The sequence below is a fragment of the Hippoglossus hippoglossus genome, chromosome 16 (genome assembly GCF_009819705.1).
Source record: "Hippoglossus hippoglossus isolate fHipHip1 chromosome 16, fHipHip1.pri, whole genome shotgun sequence".
NCBI lineage: Eukaryota > Metazoa > Chordata > Actinopteri > Pleuronectiformes > Pleuronectidae > Hippoglossus > Hippoglossus hippoglossus.
In genome coordinates, this window is record NC_047166.1 from 7,826,409 (window position 1) to 7,849,478 (window position 23,070).

Genomic DNA, 23,070 nt, shown 5'->3' on the forward strand with positions numbered 1-23,070 from the left:
GGTATTTAAAGATGCTCTTTGAGAATGGGGAATAAAAAGAGGGGCGTCGGAGGGAGAAAGAGAGAGAGAGGGGCTCTGGGTTTGATGTCCAGAATACGGCAGTAGGTGAGGGGAGAACAAGAGAGGGAAGGAAAAGAGAACAGGAAAGAGAGAGAGACGTTAGAGGATCCAGCTGCTTCCTTTCATAATGAGTGGCACCTGCTTGTGTGTCTGTGGCTGTGTGTGTGTGTGTGAAGGAGAAAGACAAGCAGGGAGAGACGAGTCAAAGAAAAAGGCCGGAGCAGACGCGCACAGAGAGTATTAAAGATGGTTTCACATTAACTTTTCAGTAGATGTGGGTGTCTCCCTCCGCCACGCTGCTTTGACTGCACTTGGATCTTTTCCCTCTTTTTTTTTCGCACACTGTACTTAACTGTAGCTTTGTGGGGTGGTTCACTCTCTCATAAATATCACATGCATTATAGATATACTGTATGCGTGTGTGTGTGTGTGTGTGTGTGCATGTATGTGTGTGTTTTTATACAGGTCACAGTCTGACCGTCTCGTTCCCATCTGTCTTTCCCAGTCACGCACCCATCACACTCCACCTCACACACACTTTCCCTCTCTTTGGCTAAATCCGATTAGCCGGCCTGCGTCAGCTAACGAGACCCCCATGTAGCTGCCCCCCACCACTCTCCTTCTTTGTCTGTCTGTCACACACACACACACACACACGTGCACATACTGAAAGCTAACAGACTGTGCCTCTAAATGCACAAACACACACTCACTGCTCTGGGCTTGGATTGGACAGAAGACTCCCTAATTATGTTTTAATTGCCTGTCTCTGTCCGTCCAGCTGCCGTGTGTGTAAAACAAAGAGCAGCGGCCTGATTGATCACTCGGGTCCAAAACATTTTGTGAAGGACACCGAGAAGATGTGTGTGAAAGACAGAAAAGGGATGAGAGAGGAGAGGAGAGACGGGCAGAAAAATCAAATGAGGGATGGGGAGGAGGAGGAAGAGGAGGCGACAAGCAAAGAGAGAAACATGTATTTCAGACTATCATTGCCTTAACCTCCTCTTTACACCGTACACCAGTTAGAAGACTGAAAAACAAGTGCCGGTTAGATACCAGGTCTGAAGAACAGACAACAAAACCATTCACACATCCTCAGACCATCATGACTGATAAGCATGTGACTACCACTACCTCATAAAAGATTCATGTCTAAGGAAATGTTCAGCAGTTTTATTTATATTCCATTATGTCAAAACACGCAGATGTTTCTAATTTTACACAGGAAACTTTTGACACAGCTAAAAAGTTACCAGACAGCAGATGAAGCATTTGTTGACATATGAATAAACATGGCTTCATCAGCTGCACTGAGTTTATTCATATTTCAGTTTTTCATGTGACAAGACCAAGGTTCCCTCATTCCCCCCCTCCCAGTTCAAGTGAGGGTTGCATACTCGCTCCAGTCACATGCACATGCCCACAATTCCATTCATACTACTATGAGGGTCCGTGTCCCTCTGGTGTTCCACACATGCTTTACCTGATCCTGATGTATGTGCAGTCGACGTGCACAGTCAGCGGGTCACAAATCTCGTCTCGTCTCTCGGCTGTTTTTCTTTCATTCAGTGCGAGCACAATGAGTGATGGTGTGTATTGCTCGCTAGCGACCATTCATGATGCATTGTGGGTCAGTAAACATTCAGGCGGCTCTACAAAATGGCAAACTCACCATATAGTGGACTATAAAGTATAGTGAGTGATTTCGGACTCAGCCCCAGAGTCTCTAGCCGCTCTAGTGTTACTGTGAGCCTGACCGTTTCAGCGAGTTAGCATGCTTATTCGCTAATTAGCACTTAACTCAACTGGGACTTGTAGGCATGTTCTCGTTTTCCTGACACTTTTGCTCAGGCGAGTGTGAAAGCCACTTTTTTTTTATTCATGTTGAAATCCCAAAAGAACAATATCCCCCCCGAAAACATGCTCTTTTATGTCTCTTTTTTTTTTGGACTTGTTTTCATGCACCATTAATAAAGTATATGAGTATATAATGGGGTGATTTAAAAGACAGAAGTGGGAGCAGCAGCTACTTGATTTAATTTATTATAGAAAGTTTGGCTCATCAAAAACTGCACTGATACACAAGTTTGAAAAAATAAAGTTCCCTGAGACTCCATTAACATGGCCATAATAACCACTCATGTATTAGCTCCTCTGATTAGATTCCCCCACAACCAGTTTACTCTGAAGATTTTAGAGTTTTTGTGTGTTTTTCAAAAGCCTAAATAACTTAAGTAGCCAGGTTAAGAGTCGGGGTTTGCATGTGCCAGCGACTCACTTGATTTAATGTGGTATGTGTGTTTGTGAGTGTGTATTTTTCCCATGCACCACTTAGCGGGACCCTTAAATCCTGAGTGCTGCCTAAAAGCACAGCGCTCGGTTTACTCACACATTCTTGTGCGTTTGCTCGTCTGGCTTCGCTGTTTGTGTTGGCGCAGAAACAGAGGAGGATTTTCTCTTGGGCTACATCCCTCTTACAAACTCGGAACATGAGACTCGGCTTGTAAAACTAATGTTGGTTCACTCCGGAGCTTCTGAGCAGGAAGGACATAATATTTGATGAGGGCGGGATGCTGTGTGCTGGGTAGGGATGGAGATAGCACCAAAAGAAAAAAAAGAGAGAGTATCGAGAGGCAGCATAAAAATAGAGTCGAGGGAAGTGGAAAAAGTGTGTGAAGAGGAAGTGAAAGAATTAAAGAGCAGACAGAGACATGGGATTTTTTATCAAATGTCAACGCTTGGCTGACCCCTGACCTCCATGTGGTTCGTGGGTCGTGGTGAATCACCGCATCTGCCCCTGATGGAATGTCTCTCGCCAACACACAAACACACAAACACACACACACTAAACGAAGCAACCGCAGTTTGTGTTTTTGACAGCTCTTCCTATTACCTCCTCTCGACTCCCTCTCTCTCTCTCTCTCTCTCTCTCTCTCTCTCTCTCTCTCTCTCTCTCTCTCTCTCTCTCTCTCTCTCTCTCTCTCCCTCTCTTCCTCAGCAGGGTGATAACAAGGTTGCCGTCCCTCAGCTCCTCTCATCTCGCTTTAGACATTTTGAGCAAACACACTTTCATCTCTCCCGCCCCTGTTATTAAAAACCAGCCTGTCAGACAACTGTGATTCCCAGAAGTCGGGCCTCCTCTGCTCTTGGCAGTTTCTCGCAAGACATCAATTATTCACGTGTAGATTTTGTTGTCCAGAAATAGATGATTAATTTATGTTACCATACAGGATACGGAGCTGCAGCTCGTTCCTTAGCAACTTGGATTTTATCATGATAGTATGAATATTAATTTGAGGGTAAATCTCTGGATTTTTAACGATATTTGATTTAGTGTGCGTCGTGCTTCCTGTATAGACGTATTTTGGCTGTTTACTCCAAGCTTCACTTGGAGTGTGTTTTCTCTGTTAAACTTCTGAATATGGCTCCACTCATTCATTCATTATTTCTTAAAAGCACATCGTGGGCATGCATGTGTCTTTATCAAGGTGGATAGACGATGATTGATGCCTTCCATGTTGATGACTTGATTTAGTTGAAATGATCCGTCAGTTTAACCTTAAACAACGTCGTCCTTCCTCTGCTGTTCGTTTCCATATATCAGAGCCTCACACTCACAGTGAACTCCCTTGTTTTCATACATTACTGTACCTTACACGATTTATGACACCGTATGTGCTACAGTGATTTCATTAGCAGAAAGGGAGCTGCGTCCTTTTTATCCAGTTCTCCATCCTTCCCCTCCGTCATTGCCTCCTCTCTCCCCGCTCCTCCCCTCATAGTGCAGTAACCTACTCGCCTCCTATTTTCTCGATACTAAGTCGTACAGAGAGTTTGGAGAAAAACTCTTCTAACCACAGAAACCAGTTTGAACTCATCCTCTGGTCTCGCTCTCTTCTCTCCCATTGAGATCCAGGACACCGTGTGCATCCTAATGTCTCTATCCAATGGAGAACACTGACAGTGCCAATCACGACGGCCTTTTAGCTTCCCTCAGGATCTCTTCATGGGTAGTGTAGTTGTAACCTGCTGGAGTCTGTTTGGATTCACAGCCATCACAAATATTCACGTCAAATCCAAGAGCATTGACAAAAAAAACATGTGAAAACGTCTGTAGAAACTCCCGACACTGCTCCTGCAGCAGAATCCACTCGTCATTGATCTAAATGTCACTTATTTGTTCGAAAACAGACCTTGTTTGGCAAACACGTCTTAAAAAATGCTTCAGTCAGCCCTTTAAAGAAATGCATTGACAGTAGCACAACATGAAAGTTGTGTATGTTGCTCTCTTCTGACTCTACTCAACAAAATGCTGCAGGACTGGAAGTTGTGGAGGTTTTGGTGCAGTTTTACTCCTTTGCCTCGACTTTCTGTTGACATTGAAAATGTTGTAATTGCTGTCAATCCAATCTGATCAAATTCAAGCGTTGTTAATATTCTGGGATTATGCACATTTTCCAGTAAAGATAATATTCATTTTCCTGTGGAGGATTTGTGTGTTTCTGTGTCAAGGGCAAGGTGCAGTAAAAATCCTGTGTGTGTGTGTGCATGTGTGGTCAGTCCCTCTGGCATCGCCCATGCAGTTGTCATCTCCGGAGCCTCACAACATGTGTACTGTATTACTTGTGTGTGTGTGTGTGTGTGTGTGTATATGTGTTTACAGCACTCTGCCTAAAAGCGTGGGGTAATCACAGACCCCAGCCTCTTGCTCCTAGTGTGTGTGATGTGTGTACACGACAAGTGATGAGTGCAGACTGCCCAAGGCGCTGCAGGGAAAGGCGTGCTCCAGTGCTGATAAAGTCCCTCATGGTCACCGCGCGGCTGTTCCCGCTTCTCGTAACAGTGTTTGAACGCTCCGACGCCCTGAGGGTATCAAACATGCACGCTGGCGTTCAGTGGAGACAGGTTGTAGACATTGTGACTTCATTATTTGTCTTTTCCTTCCCGTCTCTGTGTCTCCTCATTTCCTGCCGACATCAGGAAATTGAACATCCCCGTGCCTGTCGTGCCGGACTTGTCTAATACAAGTTGACTCGAAGATGTTACTGGAAGTCATAAGGTTTTGTAATGAAGCAGGGATTCAGTTATGTTCTTTATCTTGTGCTGCCACGGCAAAGTATATCCAAACACCCAATGGCCCTTAGCTACACATTTTTTATTTCCTTAATCCTTATACAACCTGCTATTGGTGCCATTTTGTCAAAAGCTTTTACCTGACTGAATGGAGGAAAGAAGAATTGCGTGTTTGTGGATTAGAAAAGTGACCTGTCTACAAATTTAAAATGTATATCATTTACTAAAATCTGTCTTTTTGACAAATCCCTCTGGTCCTTAATCCCATTTTTTCTGTGTTTCTCTCCAGTTTGCTGTGCAGCTGTGACCGTGATGGTTCCTCCTAAGGTGGAGGTGTTGAAAGGAGAAACTGTCAAACTGCCCTGCACGTTCACTGACGCACCGCCATCAGGCAACACTATCGTCGAATGGTACATGGTAAGGAACATCTGAGTATCAATTTTAGATAAAAGAAATTCTTATCCAAGTCAAGAAAAATGGAAGGCACTTTCAAAAGTTGTATTTTGAATCACTTATTTCAGTTTCCCTGTCTTTTTTTTCCACCAAAATTAGTAATCCTCATCTTCCTCATTTCCCTCTTCCTACACCTTTTAAACTCCGTCTGTCCGTTCAGGAGGAGCAGGGAGCCAGGAAGCGCGTGGCTTTCCGCCCCCAGGGTGGCGACGCAAAAATCGACGAGGGCACCCAACTTACAGGCCGCGTCAGCATGGGAGAGGACTTCAGCTTGACCATCACCTCCTCTCAGCCCTCCGACGAGCTCCTCTTCTACTGCCAGGTCCTCGCTGGCACTGCCGGGGTCGCAGATGCCTCCACTATGCTGAAAGTCTTTTGTGAGTCGGCCAGTGCACTTTGACCTTTCATGTGACCTCAACGCGACCCTGACACACAGACACACTTTCCCACACACTTGTTGATGTGTGGAGTAACTTGTCACCGTCACTAGGTTTAATGCTTTAATCAGATCTGCGCGTGTGTTCATGCATACTTTGATTTAAAAGTGGCTTAATCGCCCCTAATGCGTGTCATTTATTTTGCTTATTGCATTTCACACCTACTCAATCTAACGCCATGCAAAACCTCCATATAGAAATATACTATCAATAAGTGTGATCTGTCACAATCGTCGACATCTGTAGATACTTTTTTTTATCATATGTTTTACTGTGTGGAGCTTTTTCCAATCGGGGGGGGGGGGGGGTTACCACTTTCCTTTGATAAGTTCCCCAGAGGTCAATTAACCACAATCTAATCACTTCTGACTCAATTGATGAATAGTTCAGTCCCACCTGTCATGTCTCATATATCTCACCTTAATAACAGTCCAGATTTATCACCCAGGCGCCGAGGGCTGACCCTGGTGCAGCCGCGCCGTGTCCTTGCACCTCCCACTGCAATCCCTTAACTGGCATCAATCATACTTTTTTGCATTTAGTAACCGCACCGAGATGAATAGGAGTCATTTGCATTTTGGATTGGACTGATCAATCACACTAAATGGTGGGGGGGGGGATTGCACCGTTCGAATGGCGAAACAACCGTTGCTTTGGTTAAGCTGCCACTCGAAAATGAGCTTACAAGTTCATCCATTCAGAGGCGCTGAAGTTTAAAGCAACCTCGTAAACATAAGCTGTTGGATGTGAGTGGGCCAGTCAGTGTTTGACAATGCCTCAGTAAAGAGCTGTTTGACAAGGGCCTTTTTTTTAGATGCACTTTATGCCCAAAGTTGTAAAAACAAAACAAAAAAGAACAGGCTGTCTCACAGACCAGCAATTTTTCTCTGTGCACATTGGAACACTTGACTCTTTGGGGGATGAATTATAGTGTGTCTGTGCTGCCTTCACTTAATAGGACTGAGTTATGAGGTCCCCTGAGGGGTTGAGCTATAGCAGTGATAGCCTGGTTTCTCTCTCTCTCTCTGGAGGCTTTACAGTACAGACAGACTGAAACAGTATGTCTACCGAGCCGAAGCACACTTCAACGGAATAAAACCAATCCTGCTTCCACTTCTCCGCGTGTCCTCTCCTGCCGTAACCCTCCGAATATTCACAATTCTCAAATAACTTATTTAGAGACTGAATTTTTTTTTTTTGTCATGTTCAGCGTCAGGGTGAAGAAACCTACTTTTCAATGGTACCATTTTCTCACTGTGCGTCTCAGTGCTTACATATGTCTGGTGTCTGAAGAGGAAATGGTTTTAAGCAGCGTTTTTTTGCCGCAGCGTAAGAAGAAAAAGAACTGATCGAGTGTGACAGAGAGAGAAATACCCGTCTACTGTTTATTTTTACAAGAAGTCGACAGCTGCAGGCAGTGATAAGATGACCTTGCATGTGGAGAAGTGAGCGAGGGAATAAAGCAGAGAAATGAGAGGGAACCCGTGTGCACGCGAAGGGGGGAGTGTTTTTGTGATCTGACCCTTATCAGCTCATGTGAACCAGGTCACAGTGGAATAATGTGTGGCAGGATATTTACTGCTCGACTTAATTAACAAGGTCAGCAGGCATGTGGGTTGCGCTGCATATATGGAAGTTCAGCGTGTGGTTATGTGTGTGTGTGTGTGTGTGTGTGTATCTCAGGGTTAACAATTAAAGCTTCTCCTTCTCGTAAATAATAACGATCTTGGCCCCTCCCGTTTTCTGTCTCAGGGGCTCCCGAGAAGCCAGTGCTCACGAGACCGTCGAGTCAGGCCATTTCCGTGGGAGAGACCACCAGCTCTGAGGTGTGTGGGTAGTTTGTGTGTGTTTCCCTGTTCACTGATTTTGTATAAAGATTGACGATACTAATTATCTGCCAATTATTCTGTTGTTTTTCCCGCATATTGTCTCCGTCGCATCAGATTAGCGCATGTGTGACGATGAATGGACATCCCCAGCCAAGAATCATCTGGTTCAAAGATGCCCAGCCCCTGCCTGAATACAAGGACAGGAAAGAGAGTAAGTGTTGTCTGGCTATCGATCAAAAATATAAACTGTTTCCAAAATCACCTACTCAGTCACTAACTCCTACTTCACTGTATATGGACTTTCTTAGTAGATGATTGTATTGTGAGCTCATCAGAAAAAAAGAAAAAGGCGCTTTGGGACACTACTCGGTGCATTTTCTCTGCGTTGGTTATTAATTGTCGTGGGATTATGTCGTACATTTCAAACATTGGGACAGCTCTATTCAATTTCACACTCAGTATATAGTTGACTCTATAGTGATTAGTGAGTGATTTTTGGACACAGCTCGTATTCTGTACAGTGGAATGGAACTAATCCGTTTTTTTTCCCATTCGACTGATTAGTTGATCATTTGATGTCGTCCCCTCTCTTTGCCAGAGACCTTCATGGTCCCCTCGATGGTGAAGGAAGCCTCGGGTCTCTTCACCATGAAGAGCACCTTGTACATGCAGCCCACCAAGGCCGACAAGGACGCCGTGTTCCAGTGCACCGTGGAGTTCAGCATGCCAGGGGACCAGATCAAACAGAAGACGTCCGACACCATCACCATCAACCTCAACTGTGAGTGGAGAGCAATGGGGCGACAGCAGAATTGTTGGGGAGGTTAATGTATGATGAGGCTCTTCAAGCAGGGTCTTCAATGGGCCTGGGCAATTCCTCCATAAAGGGTTTTGTGGTGAATTAGTTAATATGAATTGGCCCCCGCTGCTCGCCTGGTAGCACGGGGGGGCGCCCCACAAATGAAGCTTGAGTCTTTCTTTGAGTAATCCTTTCAAGCAAAACAGACAAAATGATAGATCAGGTAATAAAATGATTTGAGGATTATCCGTATGATAAATAATGAAAACAATATGTAGTCGCAGCCCTATAAAAACTGATAGATGATCTCTTGTATTTGCTTTCGGGGTTTAAATCATTGGGTGCATATCTCTCATTTTGCCGAACAATGCAGTTTAAAGCAGCCACAGTGGAATTTGATTGTGAGCTAAAGAAGAATGATGAGGCAAAGAAAGGGGAGGCGCTGGGAAAGTAAAACATCCCTTCAGGAATGCATCGCACATCTCTGATTGATGATTTACAGTATAACAGTGTAAATGTATCCAAAGGAGGAATTTCCACCTGTTCCATGTCTGTCCTTGTCCGTCTAGATCCATCGGAGATAGCGACCTTTTCCCTCGTCAACACCGATGCAGTCAAAGAGGGCGACACTGTCACCATGAAGTGTGAGACTGACGGAAACCCTCAGCCCGAGTTCGACTTCACTAAAAACGTACGTGTGTATTTCATGTGCAGAGTTTTCATACAGGAAAGAAACATAATATAGAAAATAATATAACTTTTTATAAATATTAGATAATATATCCTACCCTCACTCAGTCTTTACAATAGACTGTGAATAAAGATGGACGACATGTCGTGACTTCCTCCCACTGTACAAAAATGAAGCCAAAATATATGGGTGACTTAATTTGGAGTCTGCCCAGTTGTGATCGTGGTGTGAAGCCAGAGAAACCATTTTTGGGAAAAGTTTATTCGACATATATTTAGATTTGTTTTAGTTTGGTCCATCTGCTAACAAAGATAGCACAGGGTTTATTATCCATACTACAGCCAGCCAGCAGGGGGCGTTCTAGATGTTTTGGCTTCACTTTTGGGGGCTGTCATGTCGTCCATCTTTGTTTACGCTCATTGGTCTTTATCCATGTCTCTCTCTACTATAATACCTGTGCTTCCACCTGCAGGGACAAGTCATTATCGGTCAGGGCGGACTCCTGACGCTGAAATCCGTCAAGCGCACAGACACCGGTTTGTACAAGTGCTCAGCCACGGATTTCGACAACATAGATGCTGACCTGAGCGGAACAATCAACCTCAATGTCCACTGTGAGTGAGCCAAAGACACACACACACACACACACACACACACACACACACACACACACACACACACACACACACACACACACACACACACACACACACACACACAGGGCTACTATCTGTACAAACAGATAAAGAACTGTTTACCTCCTGTTTTTAGCCGCTGCAGTGAGGCCATTCTTTTCCATCAGCAAGTCATAGAATTAAAAGGGTTAAAGGAGAATGAGCTTTAATGGAATCCTTTCAGCCGACCGATATCCAATTCAATCTTTCACAGTTGATCTGCTACTTTAATGTTATCCCAACTACACTACCTAATTTGATCTTATCGCACACATTAAGCGCAGATAGCCCAGAAATAGCACGGAAGAGGCTTAACTTAGGCTTCGAAATGGGCTTAACTCCAGAGTAAGTACATTAGCTTTGTAAAAATCTAATATTCTGCTTAGTATGGTCATACTAAGAACCTTATTACATGGTCGTTTAAACGATGTGAAGCTTTTTTCATTTCAAGTGGCACTTCTTTAACTGTTTAATATATATAGATGAGTTTTGTGTGTCCCTGTCCCCGTCTCTCATTTGCTTTTCATTTTGTCCGTGTCAGACATTGACCCCGTGAACGTGACCCCTGTCAAGCCTCAAGTCGTCATGGTCGGAGACAAGGTGGAATGGCAGTGCAAGACCAAAGCCTCCGCTGTGCACACTGTTCAGTGGAAAAAGGTGCGTCCTCTTTCCCGTCACCTTCGTAGAAATGTAATATATTTATGCAGAACTTCCCTCTTTTCCTAATCAGAAGTTGTTCGGAACAAAAATAGACCAACGTCTATTTTTCACACCAGTCATTCCGACATATTGCGAGATTCTTCCTTGGGCTTTGTATTTCAACATTTTTTTAGAATTGTTTAGCTTTGTAACAACCACGATTGCAGTGCCCTTCTTCAGTGGTCAAATACCACATGTCATACTGTGATACAGAGCTTCACTGTATATGCAGCTGCTACTCAACCCTGGAGCCTGCAGGTCTGAAGCAGGGCTCCCTTTACAGACACTTGTGGCCCCTCTACACTGGCTGTATTGTATCGTATCCAGTTGCAACAACTGGAGAGGAGACACTGGAGTTTGGTCAGTGTTGCGAATGAGAAAAAAAAAAAAACAGCCACACATGGTGCGTGTCAGTATATAAGTGTGAATCCAAACCCCTGTGGGAGACATGCAAGAGGAGAATGTGTTTTTTATATTTTTACTTTTAACAGTAACCTCATCTCTTTTGACTTTACACATTTAAAACTGTTTATGTGTTGTCTTTTTGGAGGAACGACGGCCAGTATCAAAAACTATTTGGATTTTGCGTATTCTCTGTGCAGCAGTTGATGGAAACAAGAAGCTCCCACTCATCTCTTTTCAGTGACAAACTATGCACAACATGTCATATCCTCAATTATTTGTATTTTTACTTATCAGGGAGCAGCAGATTTATTGACTCTTTCAGTCTATTTGAAGCAACCCTGTATATTCTGTTACTGTAAAACCACAAATCAGTGTGATACCATTGGTATTTTGGGGGTTTTCATCCCTGCTCCTCCATCTGTTTTGTGCACAGTGTTCCTGCAGTGTCAGGCTTGTTGTTGTTACCTGTCTATCCATTGTTGTGTCTCCGGGGTGCCATGAAAAACACACACCGACTGCTGGTTTTGTGGGTAAAGAAGGTGTTTGTTCTTCAAAAGAAAGATTCCTGTGAGAGGAATTGCAAGAGACAGGCTCATCATGGAGGACTCAACTTTGATCTGTTATCCGCACATTGTGGAGTGTGAAAGTTTTTCCTCTGCTTTCCCAGCATAGCAGCGTGCCTACCAACTAGATATTCACAAAGCTGATCTGGCTTTCATATTCACACACACACACAGATAGGATAAAGAGGAGTGTGGAGTCCAGTTGGTTTTATTCCTGGATGTTTGTGTTCCTCCAGGGCTCTGATGTGCTCTCTCAGGACGGCACTCTGTCAATACAAGCTGTTTCCTATGATAAAGCTGGAGAGTACATGTGTGTTGGAGCTGTGCCCTCTGTGCCAGGACTGACCGCGGAGTATAGTGTCAACCTCACCGTCAAAGGTAACCCCCACACACACACACACACACACACACACACACACACACACACACACACACACACACACACACACACACACACACACACACACACACACACACATTCACAGGCTAACACACAGACTATCACAAGAAAACTAAGTAAAACAGTGTTTGGTTTACGTTTGGTTTAAGTTTACGTAAAGATTTTAATCATATCAATGCTGTAAGTCACGTGCACAAACACACACACACACACACAATTTCACCGATTTTTTCAGGGAAAACTAGCGATAACCATCTGTTTCAGGGACAGTGTCACACAAACTTGGTGCAGGTTACTTTAACTGCGTCGGACTCGGGTCAGGTTCAGACACAAATAAACAGAATGTCAGTCAGGTTCGGGTGGAGATCTTTTAGTTTCCTCTCAGACTCAGATGGGTTTGGACAGAGAAATGCAGCCTGAGCCACACTCTGCTCAGTTAGCCACTGTAAGTAGTGCAGTCTTTTTATTTGTCTTTCTAAATCACACTCACATAGTCTAATAACAATGATCAGTGTTAGGGCGTGCAGAGTATTGTTGTAGTCAGAGGAAGGAGGTTGTATAGTGGGTGGAAGCAGCTGAGAGATGGAGTCACTTCCTTGATTGTTGATTATGAATGTGTGTGTGTGTGTGTGTTTTTTTTTTTTTAGAGGTTTGGCTGCACTGTTTATAAAAAAAACGTTCCAATTGTTCACCCCTGCGCTGTCTCCCTCCCTCCCCAGGAAAGCCGATGATCGAGGCTCCCGCTGCAGGAGAGGTGGTGAAGGAAGGAGACATGGTGTCTCTGAAGTGCTCGGCCTACGGCTACCCCGCCCCTCAGTTCACCTGGAAGCCCTCAGGAAAGGAGGTACGAGTGTGAAAACAAAGGCGAGGCCAGCCGAGGCAAAGATGCCTCTCTCCTCCTGTGCAATTTATAAGAAGCACTTAGTCAATAAGAGCCATTGATGCTCTCCTGGAGGGAAGTGTACAGCCTGTGGAGGTGAAGATGTATGTCAAGCAAACAGAGCTATTACCAGTGGTGTTTCCATTTGGGTCAAGATGTGAAGTTTTCATGATTCATTTTTTATAGCATCTTAAGATCTTCTTCTTGAAAAACTGGCATGTTAAACTTCAAACGCAATGGAAAAAGGAGAGAGAGCGTGAGAGAGAGAGAGAGAGAGAGAGAGAGAGAGAGAGAGAGAGAGAGACACACACACACGCAGCTCGTGGGGCTGTAATATTTTATACTTATATTACATATTGATGTGATACAGTTGATGTGATACATATTTAGCGGCATTTAAGAAATTTACAGAGGGAATATTGTTTCATAATTGAAATATTATATCATATAAAGTGAAGAAAATTAGATAAAAAATGAATGATCCTGAAAAATTGGATGGTTTCAGAGGCAAATAGTGATATTCACTATGTATGATCAAAGATGGAGCTACTTCAACTTGTGTGAATGAGAATAATACGGAAGGAGAATTGAACAAAGAGTGTGTGTGCACAATGAAAGGGACCAAAGAATGAGTGAGTGCAAAGTGCTACAGGAAAAGAAGTCACAAAGTTCAAATGTATTTGCTAAGAAGTGATGGATGAACATCAAAATAAAATACATGTCTTCTCTTTGTCTTCTCTCTTCCATCTCTCCTCCCTCCTTCCTCCCTTCGCCCCCCTGCCAGTCTGTGTCAGTGGAAGGTAACAAGGTGGTGAGCACCATGACCCTGCAAACCACAGCCGAGATCCTGAAGGCCGGGGTGACCTGCGAGGTCACCAACGAGCACGGAGCTGATAGCAAGTCCTTCCCAGTATCTCTTAAACGAGGTCAGTGTCAGGACGCACCGGCAGCGATGATGCTGCTGCGTCTACGTCTTCTTCAGAGGAATTTATGATTACCTCATCCAGGGAGGTTATGTTTTCATCCACGTTTGTTTGCCTGTTATTTAGTGGTATTACTCTAGATGGATGAAAATAGATTGAAGAATGTGGTCTGGGTCGAGGGTTAGTCTGTTCACTCACACACACACACACACACACACACACACACAAACACACACACATTCATACAGTGCATCTATGGGCAGCACTATTTCTATGAGAAATATCAAAAAACGCACAATCAACACTTCCAATTCCTGGATTCAACCCCTTAATCGAATCCCCTCTGAAACTTTATGGGTTCTTCCTCGGCCCATGTCTCACCCTTCCAACAAGTTTCAAGAAGATTGGTCGTGTAGTTTTTGCGTGATCCTGCTGACAGACACACAAACGGCAATGAAAACATAGCCTCCTTGGCGGAAGTAATTATCGTACAATGTAACTGATCTTCCTTTCTACTTTAAGCTGGAGGTTTCTAGTCAGACTTTCAAATTTGAATGGTTCAATAATCTGTTTTTACAAATCTCTTTTTAAAGTAGACTAAACTAAGACTTGAAAAATAACTTTATATTAAAAAAAGGATTGAATTTCAAATCACTGCCGCTGTCTTTTGCTCTTTTAGCAGCTCTATTACCTGCAACCTGAACCCTTCCTTCTTTTTCTTGTCTCCTTTTTGCAGCAATTGACAACTCAGCCGACAGAGGTAGCGCCTTCTCCCTCCTCCTCCTCTCCTCCCTCCTTCTCTCAGGAATCTTTGTTGTACAGACCCTGTAATTTAGCAACACCCCCCCTCCACCCATCTCCTCTTGCCCCTGCCTTTCCATCTCACACGCACACACACACCTACACACAAACACACACACACACACACATACACACACCTTCCTCCTCTGTACTGTAATCTTGTATATTTGCCCTCTTGCTACCGAACACTGTGGATATTGTATATTGTTATTCTTCTTCTCTCGTCACCTTTGTATGATGTCTGTCCTATATTTTGTGGATGCTACTACACTTTTTGTGGCCCCTAGGGGACAATAAAGGATTCTATTCTATTCTATTCCTTCCTTTCCTCTCTTTGTTCCTTCACTGTGTCTCCTTCGTGGTCTTCTTTCCGACTTTGTCCTCTTGTTTCTGGCTTTTCCCCTCTTCGTCGTTTCTCCACTCGTCAGGGTACTGTGTTTAGGATTGTGTTTTAACCTAAGCTTCTGTGTGCGTTACCACTGTGGTGTGTTGAGTGTTTGTTGCTTTGCTTTGCTACGCGACTGAGAAACTCTCTTTCTTTCAAAGTGCTGCTCTCTGGAAACCCTGTGCTTACGTCAGGTCTGTACTGCTAACCCTACTGACATGTATGTGGTGTACGTCTACAACTCTTTAAGTCACCATGTGTGTATTGATTACACAGGTTAGTGTATTTGTGTTTACAAGAGCTGATGTGTTTGTGTATGCAAACTTGTATTACTGTTGTGAGGACCGGCTTTAAACTAGGACTTTAGGGGGAAGAAGGAAGGTTCTGGTGTCAGAAAGCACAGCTTAAAGTTTGACAATTATTTTCAATCAATTTACTATTTTAATGACAAGACAATTAAAAACACCTGAATTAAAAGTATGTTTGTAATTTAATTCCCAAAATGGTGCCTGGCTGATTCATAAAAAATGTATAATCCAGCAATCGTCAGTTCAACAGGCGTCTTCTATACTATGATACAGATACATAAAATCAGTTCTGTAATTGACCCAAATTTCCCTTTTTCTTTCATTTAATGCTTGACCACGAAGGCAGAAATGTATAAACTAAATATGTCCAATGGAATCAGATCTGTCCCAGAATTATTTGCTAAATCTAAAGGAATTTGGGTTCAGAGAAGAGTTAATGGGCCCAAAAAAAGGCGACAAAAGCAAAACCTTGGAAAAGTTTGAGGTGTTGTGATATGAAAGAAATTAACAAATAGGAGGCAAATAATCTTTCCTCAACTTCACCTGATGATTTTTAGTAAAGGAGGAGACATCAGAGTGTAGTGGCATGTTTCTACCACAGCCACATATCACAGTGCAAAGCTTTTTTCAAATTAACGTCCATTTTTTGCTTTTTTTTTCACTTGACTTAAGTCATGGTTAAGCTAGAATAACCACCAGGAGAGCCAGAAAAAGAGGTCGAGGAATTTAGAGCAATAATATGACATTTTCCCGGGGTCGCCAGGCAACCAGCTGAGACTCCAGGAAGTCTCCTTCTCCGAACAGAGAAACAGTCCATCACATAAACCTTGTGACACTACTTAACGAATGATTTATAGTGTGTTAAGGATGAACTTTTGAGGTGACGGTGTAGTTTTTACCTTCAGATGTACCCAGACTGTCAAGATAATCCAACCATCCCCAGGCTCCAGCCACATTATATATCGGATGTATAAATATTACAATTTATCACATCCTTTTCTTAGCTAGAAAGCAACTTGGCATATTTCCCCAAATGCCAAACCATTATTTTAAGGACACTATCCAGTCAGGAACACTTAGTATCCTTAATGGCCGCGGTATAAATCTGTATTAATGGATAATGGCCTTTAAAAGTTAGAGTTTATGCAGCAACATCAGTTTTGAAGGGAGAGTCATGTCCTCACAAGTGTAGTGATACAAGTATATGTGGATGGGTGAGTATGTTCAGTGTTTTCTGGCTCTGGTCAGCTGTCTAGTTTTACCTGTGAGTGTACAGACCCTTGTACTGGGGTCCCATCACATTTCAGTCAGTCCATTCAAAAGTTAAACTAACCCCACATCCCACTCCCCCTTTCCCCACTTCTTTTCCTCTCCACCCAATCACCCACCCACCCCTCCATCCATCCATCGCCTGGACCCCACACGTCTCACCCTCTCCATCCTCCCGTCACCTCATCTCTCCTCCCCATGGTGCCCCCACTGAAATCATTACCCCCCTTTTCCTTCTCTCTTTTCTACCCCACGAATCAAAACACCCCCTTTTCCCTCCACCCGCCATGATGTCCCTCTCCCTACCACTGCCCCTTCAAAATCAAACGCTCCCTCCACCCTCCTCCCACTCTCCTCCCCTGCGATCGATCCCTCACTTCCCCACCTCATTGCCTCCTCTGTCCTCCCTCAACTATTCCACCAACCCTCCACTCCCACCATCTTCCCCTCCACCCCTCCACCCCTCCCTCCATGCGTCCCTTGCGGCACTGTAGCTGACAAGCAGCAGGGAGGCTCCAGCGGGGTGGTGATAGCCGTGGTGGTGTGTGTTCTGCTGCTCCTGCTGCTGGTGGCCCTCATCTACTTCCTGAATAAGAAGCGCAAGTTGCCCTGCAGCAAGAAGGACAAGAAGGAAGTGTGAGTACAGAGCGCTGGGGAAGTTAAGATGGGTAGAAGGGAGTAATGGTGGCTGGGATTGTAAATGTAATGAACTGTATTTATGTGGTGCTTTTCTCGTCTTGTGGTCCACTCAAAGCCACATTCAACTACTCAAGCTTATAAAAGAGCTTTTATCGTATGATGTCTATGACTTTTACTTTCTGTATCTTTATTATTATATCTTTACTCTGAATGTTTGTGAATTTCATTTTATTTGTTGTAAAGCACTTTGTTACTTGTATTGAAAAGTGCTACTCAAATAAAATGATTATTATTATTATTATTACTATTCATATACACATTCAAACCGTTCTACTATATACTGAGCCCTAAGTATTGGAGTTCAGCAAGTTGCCCAATGACACCAGGGGAGCCAGGGATCGAACCACCAACCCTTTGGTTAGTGGATGAACCGCTCTGAGCCACCTCCTGAACCAATTTACAAAAAATTCATCTCTGCTCTTAGAATTGATTAAAAAATTATAACAAAAACTCTACTGAAATCCACAGTGAGCAGAGTGAAGTCAAAGCACGTTCCAGCATCTATATGTCTGTGTCCTGCAAAATAGACCAATTTAATAATAGGCAAAATATCACATAAAATAAAACTGTGATCTGTTTAATTAAAAGATAAATAAAACGAATGCAGTGAGAAGTTAAGAGTTGCCGTCAGACAAATGAAGATACTCATGCATGAGAAAGAAGCATCGACTCTGAACCAGAGTTAAATCTTGTAACAGAGCCGCGTTCTTTGACTTTATCTCAATCGTCTCAATTGTTCCACTTTTTTTCATAATGCCAAGAAAAAGACAGAATTTTCCCATCTGTCAAAAAGCCTTATTTTAGCCTTAAAAGTATTATTGGACGAGTGCCGCTGGTATACATGTGTACAATGTGTGTACTGATTATTTTGTTAATAAAGTGCTGATAATGAAAATTATCAGCATGAAGAAGTATCCTCTAAATCAGTTTGAGTTTGATCTAATCATGACAAAACTCAATCGTTTCCAGTTTTATAATGTTTGTGTTTTTCGATCAGTGTGCAGGGTGACGCAGGGTGAGAAGTTGAAAGGCTCTATCAGTAAATAATCCTCAAAGAGATATCGCCTCTGACGTTTGTCCTCACATCTGTCTTTGTAGTCAGATAAATAGCTGGAGAAGCAGTTTGATCTCAGTTTTGATTTCAATTAAGTTTGTGTTTAAACTCAAAGACAAATCAAAAGAAAATCTTTTTAAAAACCATGTAATGGTGCATCCCAGGCATTGGGTGTAGAGTGTAAACTACATTTTGAGGTGGATGTTGTCTAAAGCAGCCCAATATTATTTATGTCAACAACGCAGTGCAGAGTTTAGACCAGGGGTCACCAGCCTTCAGTCACCTCTACATCCATTAGTCGTACAAGGAGAATATAGTTCAACACACTCACTGACTTTTTGTTTTTCCTTTCCTCTGCAGGGCCAGCGGAGAAGTGAACAACGACATCGTAGTTGAGATGAAGACAGACAAGGCCAATGAAGAGGCCGGTCTCCTCAACAAGAGACCGTCCACAGAACAGGTCAGGACAAAGGGCACAGGATGAGATTAAGGGCTGGTGGGTCATGAGCCGGAACTCTGCCCTCACAATGTTTAACCGTGGGGCATCGTGGTGCGGTGGTCAGCGTGGTCTCATCACAGCAAGAAGGCTGTGCAGGTTGGAAAGGCCTGACCGGTAGCTGGGGCCTTTCTGTACAGAGTCCTCCCTCGGTCTGAGTTGTTTTTTTCCTCGTACTCTAGTCTCCTCACACAGCCCAAAAGAATGCAGGTTAGGTTAATTGCAGACTTGTCCGTAGATTGGAATGTGATGTTTCAGACATCCACTGAACTCCAGACGTCTTCCTGAAATCTTCTGGAGGGGCTGTATTGGAGTTCCAGAGCTCGTGTCTGAAACTCACTTATGTCGGCTCCCTGTGATTCGCAGTGTTCCCCCTCTCTCGCCACACTGCAGTGTATGAAAACATGGTTCTTCTTATTCCTACATTTCCCATAAAAGTAGTTTCCATTTAGTTCCTTTATTCATTTACAGACCGTTACTGGTCAAACCTGTGAAATGCAGACTCTTTTCAAAGAAGACAAAAAGAAAGTTAATCCTTTAGTTGGATTTAATCTTAAAGGGAATAAGGTCAACATGGCTTGTTGGCTGGAGTAAATTTTATTTATCTGGAGAACATTCAGCTGAGTATGTCCATGTAAACGTAAACTTTCCCACTAAGACTTCACAGCAGGATCAGTTTGAACACAAGCTTACACAAGTAAATATCTTCTGACACATCAGTCACGCTGACTGAGAGTCGACAGTTGTGGTTCAAAGACAGTGGGTTTTTTAGAAACTCGTCGCCACAGCTCCGATGATGGAGGCTGACAGCTGTACGCAGTCATCTGAAAATGCCGTCATGAGTGTAAATCACTTCATCCTGAAATTTATGGTGGTGGCATGTTTGACGTGCATGTGAAAGCCCTTTTAAGCGAGCTTTGTTTTATGGGACGTTTGAAAGTGCTGACAGCAAACTGCACAATGTTGCAGGCACTGCAAGAAGATGGCAGACACACTTGGCTTTATATTTAAAATGGATACAACAGGAGGATGCAAAAGTCTGTTCAAATCTTATCAAGTGATGTTTATTTGTAGAGACGCCAAATAAGAACATTAGTCCGTGAGCTGTCTCCTGAAAACCAAGCCACAGACAGATTCAGTTTCAGTCTGAAATAAAATTAAACTCAATAACTCGACATGAGCAAATACAGATCATTTTACAAAAATCTTCTGTCCGCCCTCGTTCCCTGGCACATCTCAACTGTCAAATAAAATACCCAGAAATAGTGATCGACCTATCTATCCATCTATCTATCTATCTATCTATCTATCTATCTATCTATCTATCTATCTATCTATCTCTTAATGCAAAAAAAGTTAAGCTACATTAAATTTGCTCTAATTAGCTGTTAAATGAGCTGTTAATTTATAGGTAGATACTTTGTTTGAGCCACATTTTTAATCAAGAAAAATACCAGAAAGTCATAAATAAAGTGTTTCTTATCATAAACAACTAATGTTTGTACATTGGTGGTAATGACTTTGTTCTTTTTGTGTTTTTCTCTCTGACAGTGTTGAACTGCGTGGAGGAAAACAACCGACAGAGGGATGAAGGGAAGGAGGACAACTGTTATGAAGACAACAGGGCCAATTTTTTATTCACTATACTAGAGGAGTACTGAGAGGAGGGGACACGAGGTGGAGCGTGGACGTGGGTTTGTTCTGGGGACATCGGGAGGTGGGGCGTGGACGTGGGTTTGTTCTGGGGACATCGGGAGGCTTAGCAGGTCTGGCATCAGTCATGCTTGTTTTATAACCTGGGGTAGACCTGCTGGGTGGAGTTACAACCCCCATTCCTCGTTTTTTTTTAAAGATCGACTTTCTTCTGCTCCACCCATCTGAGCTACCACAGGTTAAAGACTCATAATCACTGGATGACGTCACTATCGTCGCTTTTTTTCAAATTGTTATCTAACTCCTTCAATCACATCTTTGACTCCACTGCAGAGTAGAGCTGAACAGTCCAAACACGGTGGCACAATCGTTCTTATCTACCCCAAATTAAACAGAAAATGCCATTAAGCCACCGTGCGTGTGTGTGTGTTTTAATCGGAAGAGTGTGTTTGCTTGTTTGCAACACTGAGCGTCTACTCTGCCTTGGAGTCTGCACTTAAATGATCTGCTCTCTGCTGGTTGTATCACAGGCTGTCACTCTGCTTCATCCACCCCAGTAACAAGTGACGATTTATGCTCACGACATGTAATCCCTAAACACTCGCCTGTTACCATTTCCCCTCAAAGAAGCTCTGCGTTTGCTTCAGTGCTGTTTCTTTAATTGCATTTTTTGCCACCTGCAAATGTTCATGGATATTTCACCCCCCCCAATCTCCCTAATTAGTTTCCAGTAGAAACTGCTTTGATAACGTCAATCCTCACTCCACAATTGCTTGTTTTTCCAATCCAGCTAAAAAGCCACTGAAACAAGAAAGCTATTAGGTTGTACAAATTTGTTCTTCCCATTTCCAGCGTGCTTGTACATTACGTTAGTGCACCACTCGTTTGCTTGTTTTTTTACTTTGCTCTCCTGTTTTTTTTTTCTTTCTGGATTCAAATGCTGATGTGTACTGTGCATGATGTGAGGCTCAGAAAGCATCTGTGGTTATTAAGCCGCCGCCCTGGGACCGTAATTGCTGTAATTTCTTCCCAAAGGCTTTCGCAGCCTCCCCGTCTTCTGCGCCGGAATGAAACCGTTTCTCACGAGCGGCGTCTCCGCTCACAGAACCTAATTACCCTCGACTTTCACTGTAAAATTGGTGGAATTATGGTGGAAATGGTCGACGGGCTCAAATAAGAGGCCTGCTGAGCCTGTGTGTGTGTGTGTTGTTTTTCTAACGACAGCACAGCAGAGCCTCCCGGGGGGGGGGGGGAGCTAAGCTGCAGTAGTCATAGATTCACCTGTTTGGAGAAATCACCGGCATACGTTCACTCGTTCACTTCATGGTTTAATACAATCTGGGGGGGGGGGGAGCGGGGAGGTGCGGGAGGGATGGGGTTACAGCTATTTGCTGGAAAATGTGGTGTACCTTTTTATTTTTTACCAAATGAAAGAGTTTTTGAGTGTCACAGCAGGAGTGTTTCTGTGTTTAGGTTTGAAATTCTGCCGTCTCTGTTCCTCCTCTACACTGTTCGCAGGCCGGAGAGGTCTGATAGCGGGTTGATGTGCCCTTTTACTTTGTTGTACACTGGAACCAATGGCCTTGATTTTTTACTTTTTAAAAAAAGGTCACCTCAAACCACTATCTGCGCCCACAAGGCCTTTTCTTTTTTTTTAAATCAATGTCTGTCTACTGATCTTGCCATATTGACTATTAGCTAACCTGTGATGGCAGGCGAGATAGATACGTGAGCGTGGAGCATCCTTTTTTTGATTTTTAATGTTTTATACAAAAATAATATTGTGGTATGCAAGTTTTTCTTTTTTTTAGGGGATTCTTCATTTTGCAACTACTGAGCTTTCATTTTTTCCCACGATTTCCCGCTCACTGAGAGAAGAGACATGTTTTTTTATTTTATATTTAGGATTCTTTATGAGATATTCTCAGTGCTTTACTTCTCTCGCTGTACTGTATACTGTATATTTTGTGGTACACTGTTGTGACCTCTGTGGTGTGTTGATGTATCTTTTTGTTTTGTTCCAGCTGTGTAAAATTTATAATGAAAAAAAAAAACTCAAAGAAAACCACTCACACCCCAGAAATCCTGTGTGTTTTTTTTTTATTCCATTCCTGTGACAATTAATATATAAAATATATTAATGATATAACTGTTATTACCCCTGCCAAGGAGATTATTTGTTGGTTTGTTTGTAAGAAGGATAACACAAAAACAACTCTGAATGACATTCTGAAGGAAACAATGTAATGTATGTAATGTAATGTCAAACAACGTTTTAATCGTTTTAAAAGGCACATCGCGTGATTTGGTTGTTAGCTGTAGAATTGTTGCAGATTTCTCAAATAACAGCTCGTCTCTTATAAACAGTTGTATGATTGTAAAATGCAGAATTTAACCGCACAACAGCTGTTAGCAAAGACAACAGGGTCAGCAATGCCTTTGATTGATAATCCATGTAGCTTGTACACTGGTAGCCGAGGCTAATGCCGGTTACTTTGTTTTCCGGAAGAGCGTCATGT

General features: G+C 43.1%; 1 protein-coding gene across 3 annotated transcripts in view; it reads left to right on the top strand.

Annotated features, from left to right (window-relative positions):
• The window catches only part of bcam (basal cell adhesion molecule (Lutheran blood group)), a 52,099-nt gene extending 29,463 nt beyond the window's left edge, over positions 1-22,636 (top strand). Inside the window, exons 2-18 of one of the 3 annotated variants that reach the window (XR_004616525.1) lie at positions 5,423-5,550; positions 5,747-5,963; positions 7,776-7,849; positions 7,967-8,063; positions 8,451-8,633; positions 9,221-9,342; positions 9,815-9,956; positions 10,558-10,673; positions 11,920-12,061; positions 12,803-12,927; positions 13,748-13,889; positions 14,623-14,646; positions 15,234-15,266; positions 17,144-17,285; positions 18,763-18,862; positions 20,450-20,615; positions 20,656-22,636. Coding sequence is in view for 2 of the 3 variants with exons in the window: in XM_034611417.1 (XP_034467308.1) it covers positions 5,423-5,550; positions 5,747-5,963; positions 7,776-7,849; positions 7,967-8,063; positions 8,451-8,633; positions 9,221-9,342; positions 9,815-9,956; positions 10,558-10,673; positions 11,920-12,061; positions 12,803-12,927; positions 13,748-13,889; positions 14,623-14,646; positions 15,234-15,266; positions 17,144-17,285; positions 18,763-18,862; positions 20,450-20,455 (1,793 nt within the window). In the remaining variant the exon portion in view is untranslated. Of the gene's footprint in view, positions 1-5,422; positions 5,551-5,746; positions 5,964-7,775; positions 7,850-7,966; positions 8,064-8,450; positions 8,634-9,220; positions 9,343-9,814; positions 9,957-10,557; positions 10,674-11,919; positions 12,062-12,802; positions 12,928-13,747; positions 13,890-14,622; positions 14,647-15,233; positions 15,267-17,143; positions 17,286-18,762; positions 18,863-20,449 lie in introns of all 3 variants that reach the window. The other 2 variants (XM_034611417.1, XM_034611416.1) reach the window with 2 other exon arrangements.
• The last annotated feature ends 434 nt before the right edge of the window (positions 22,637-23,070 follow it).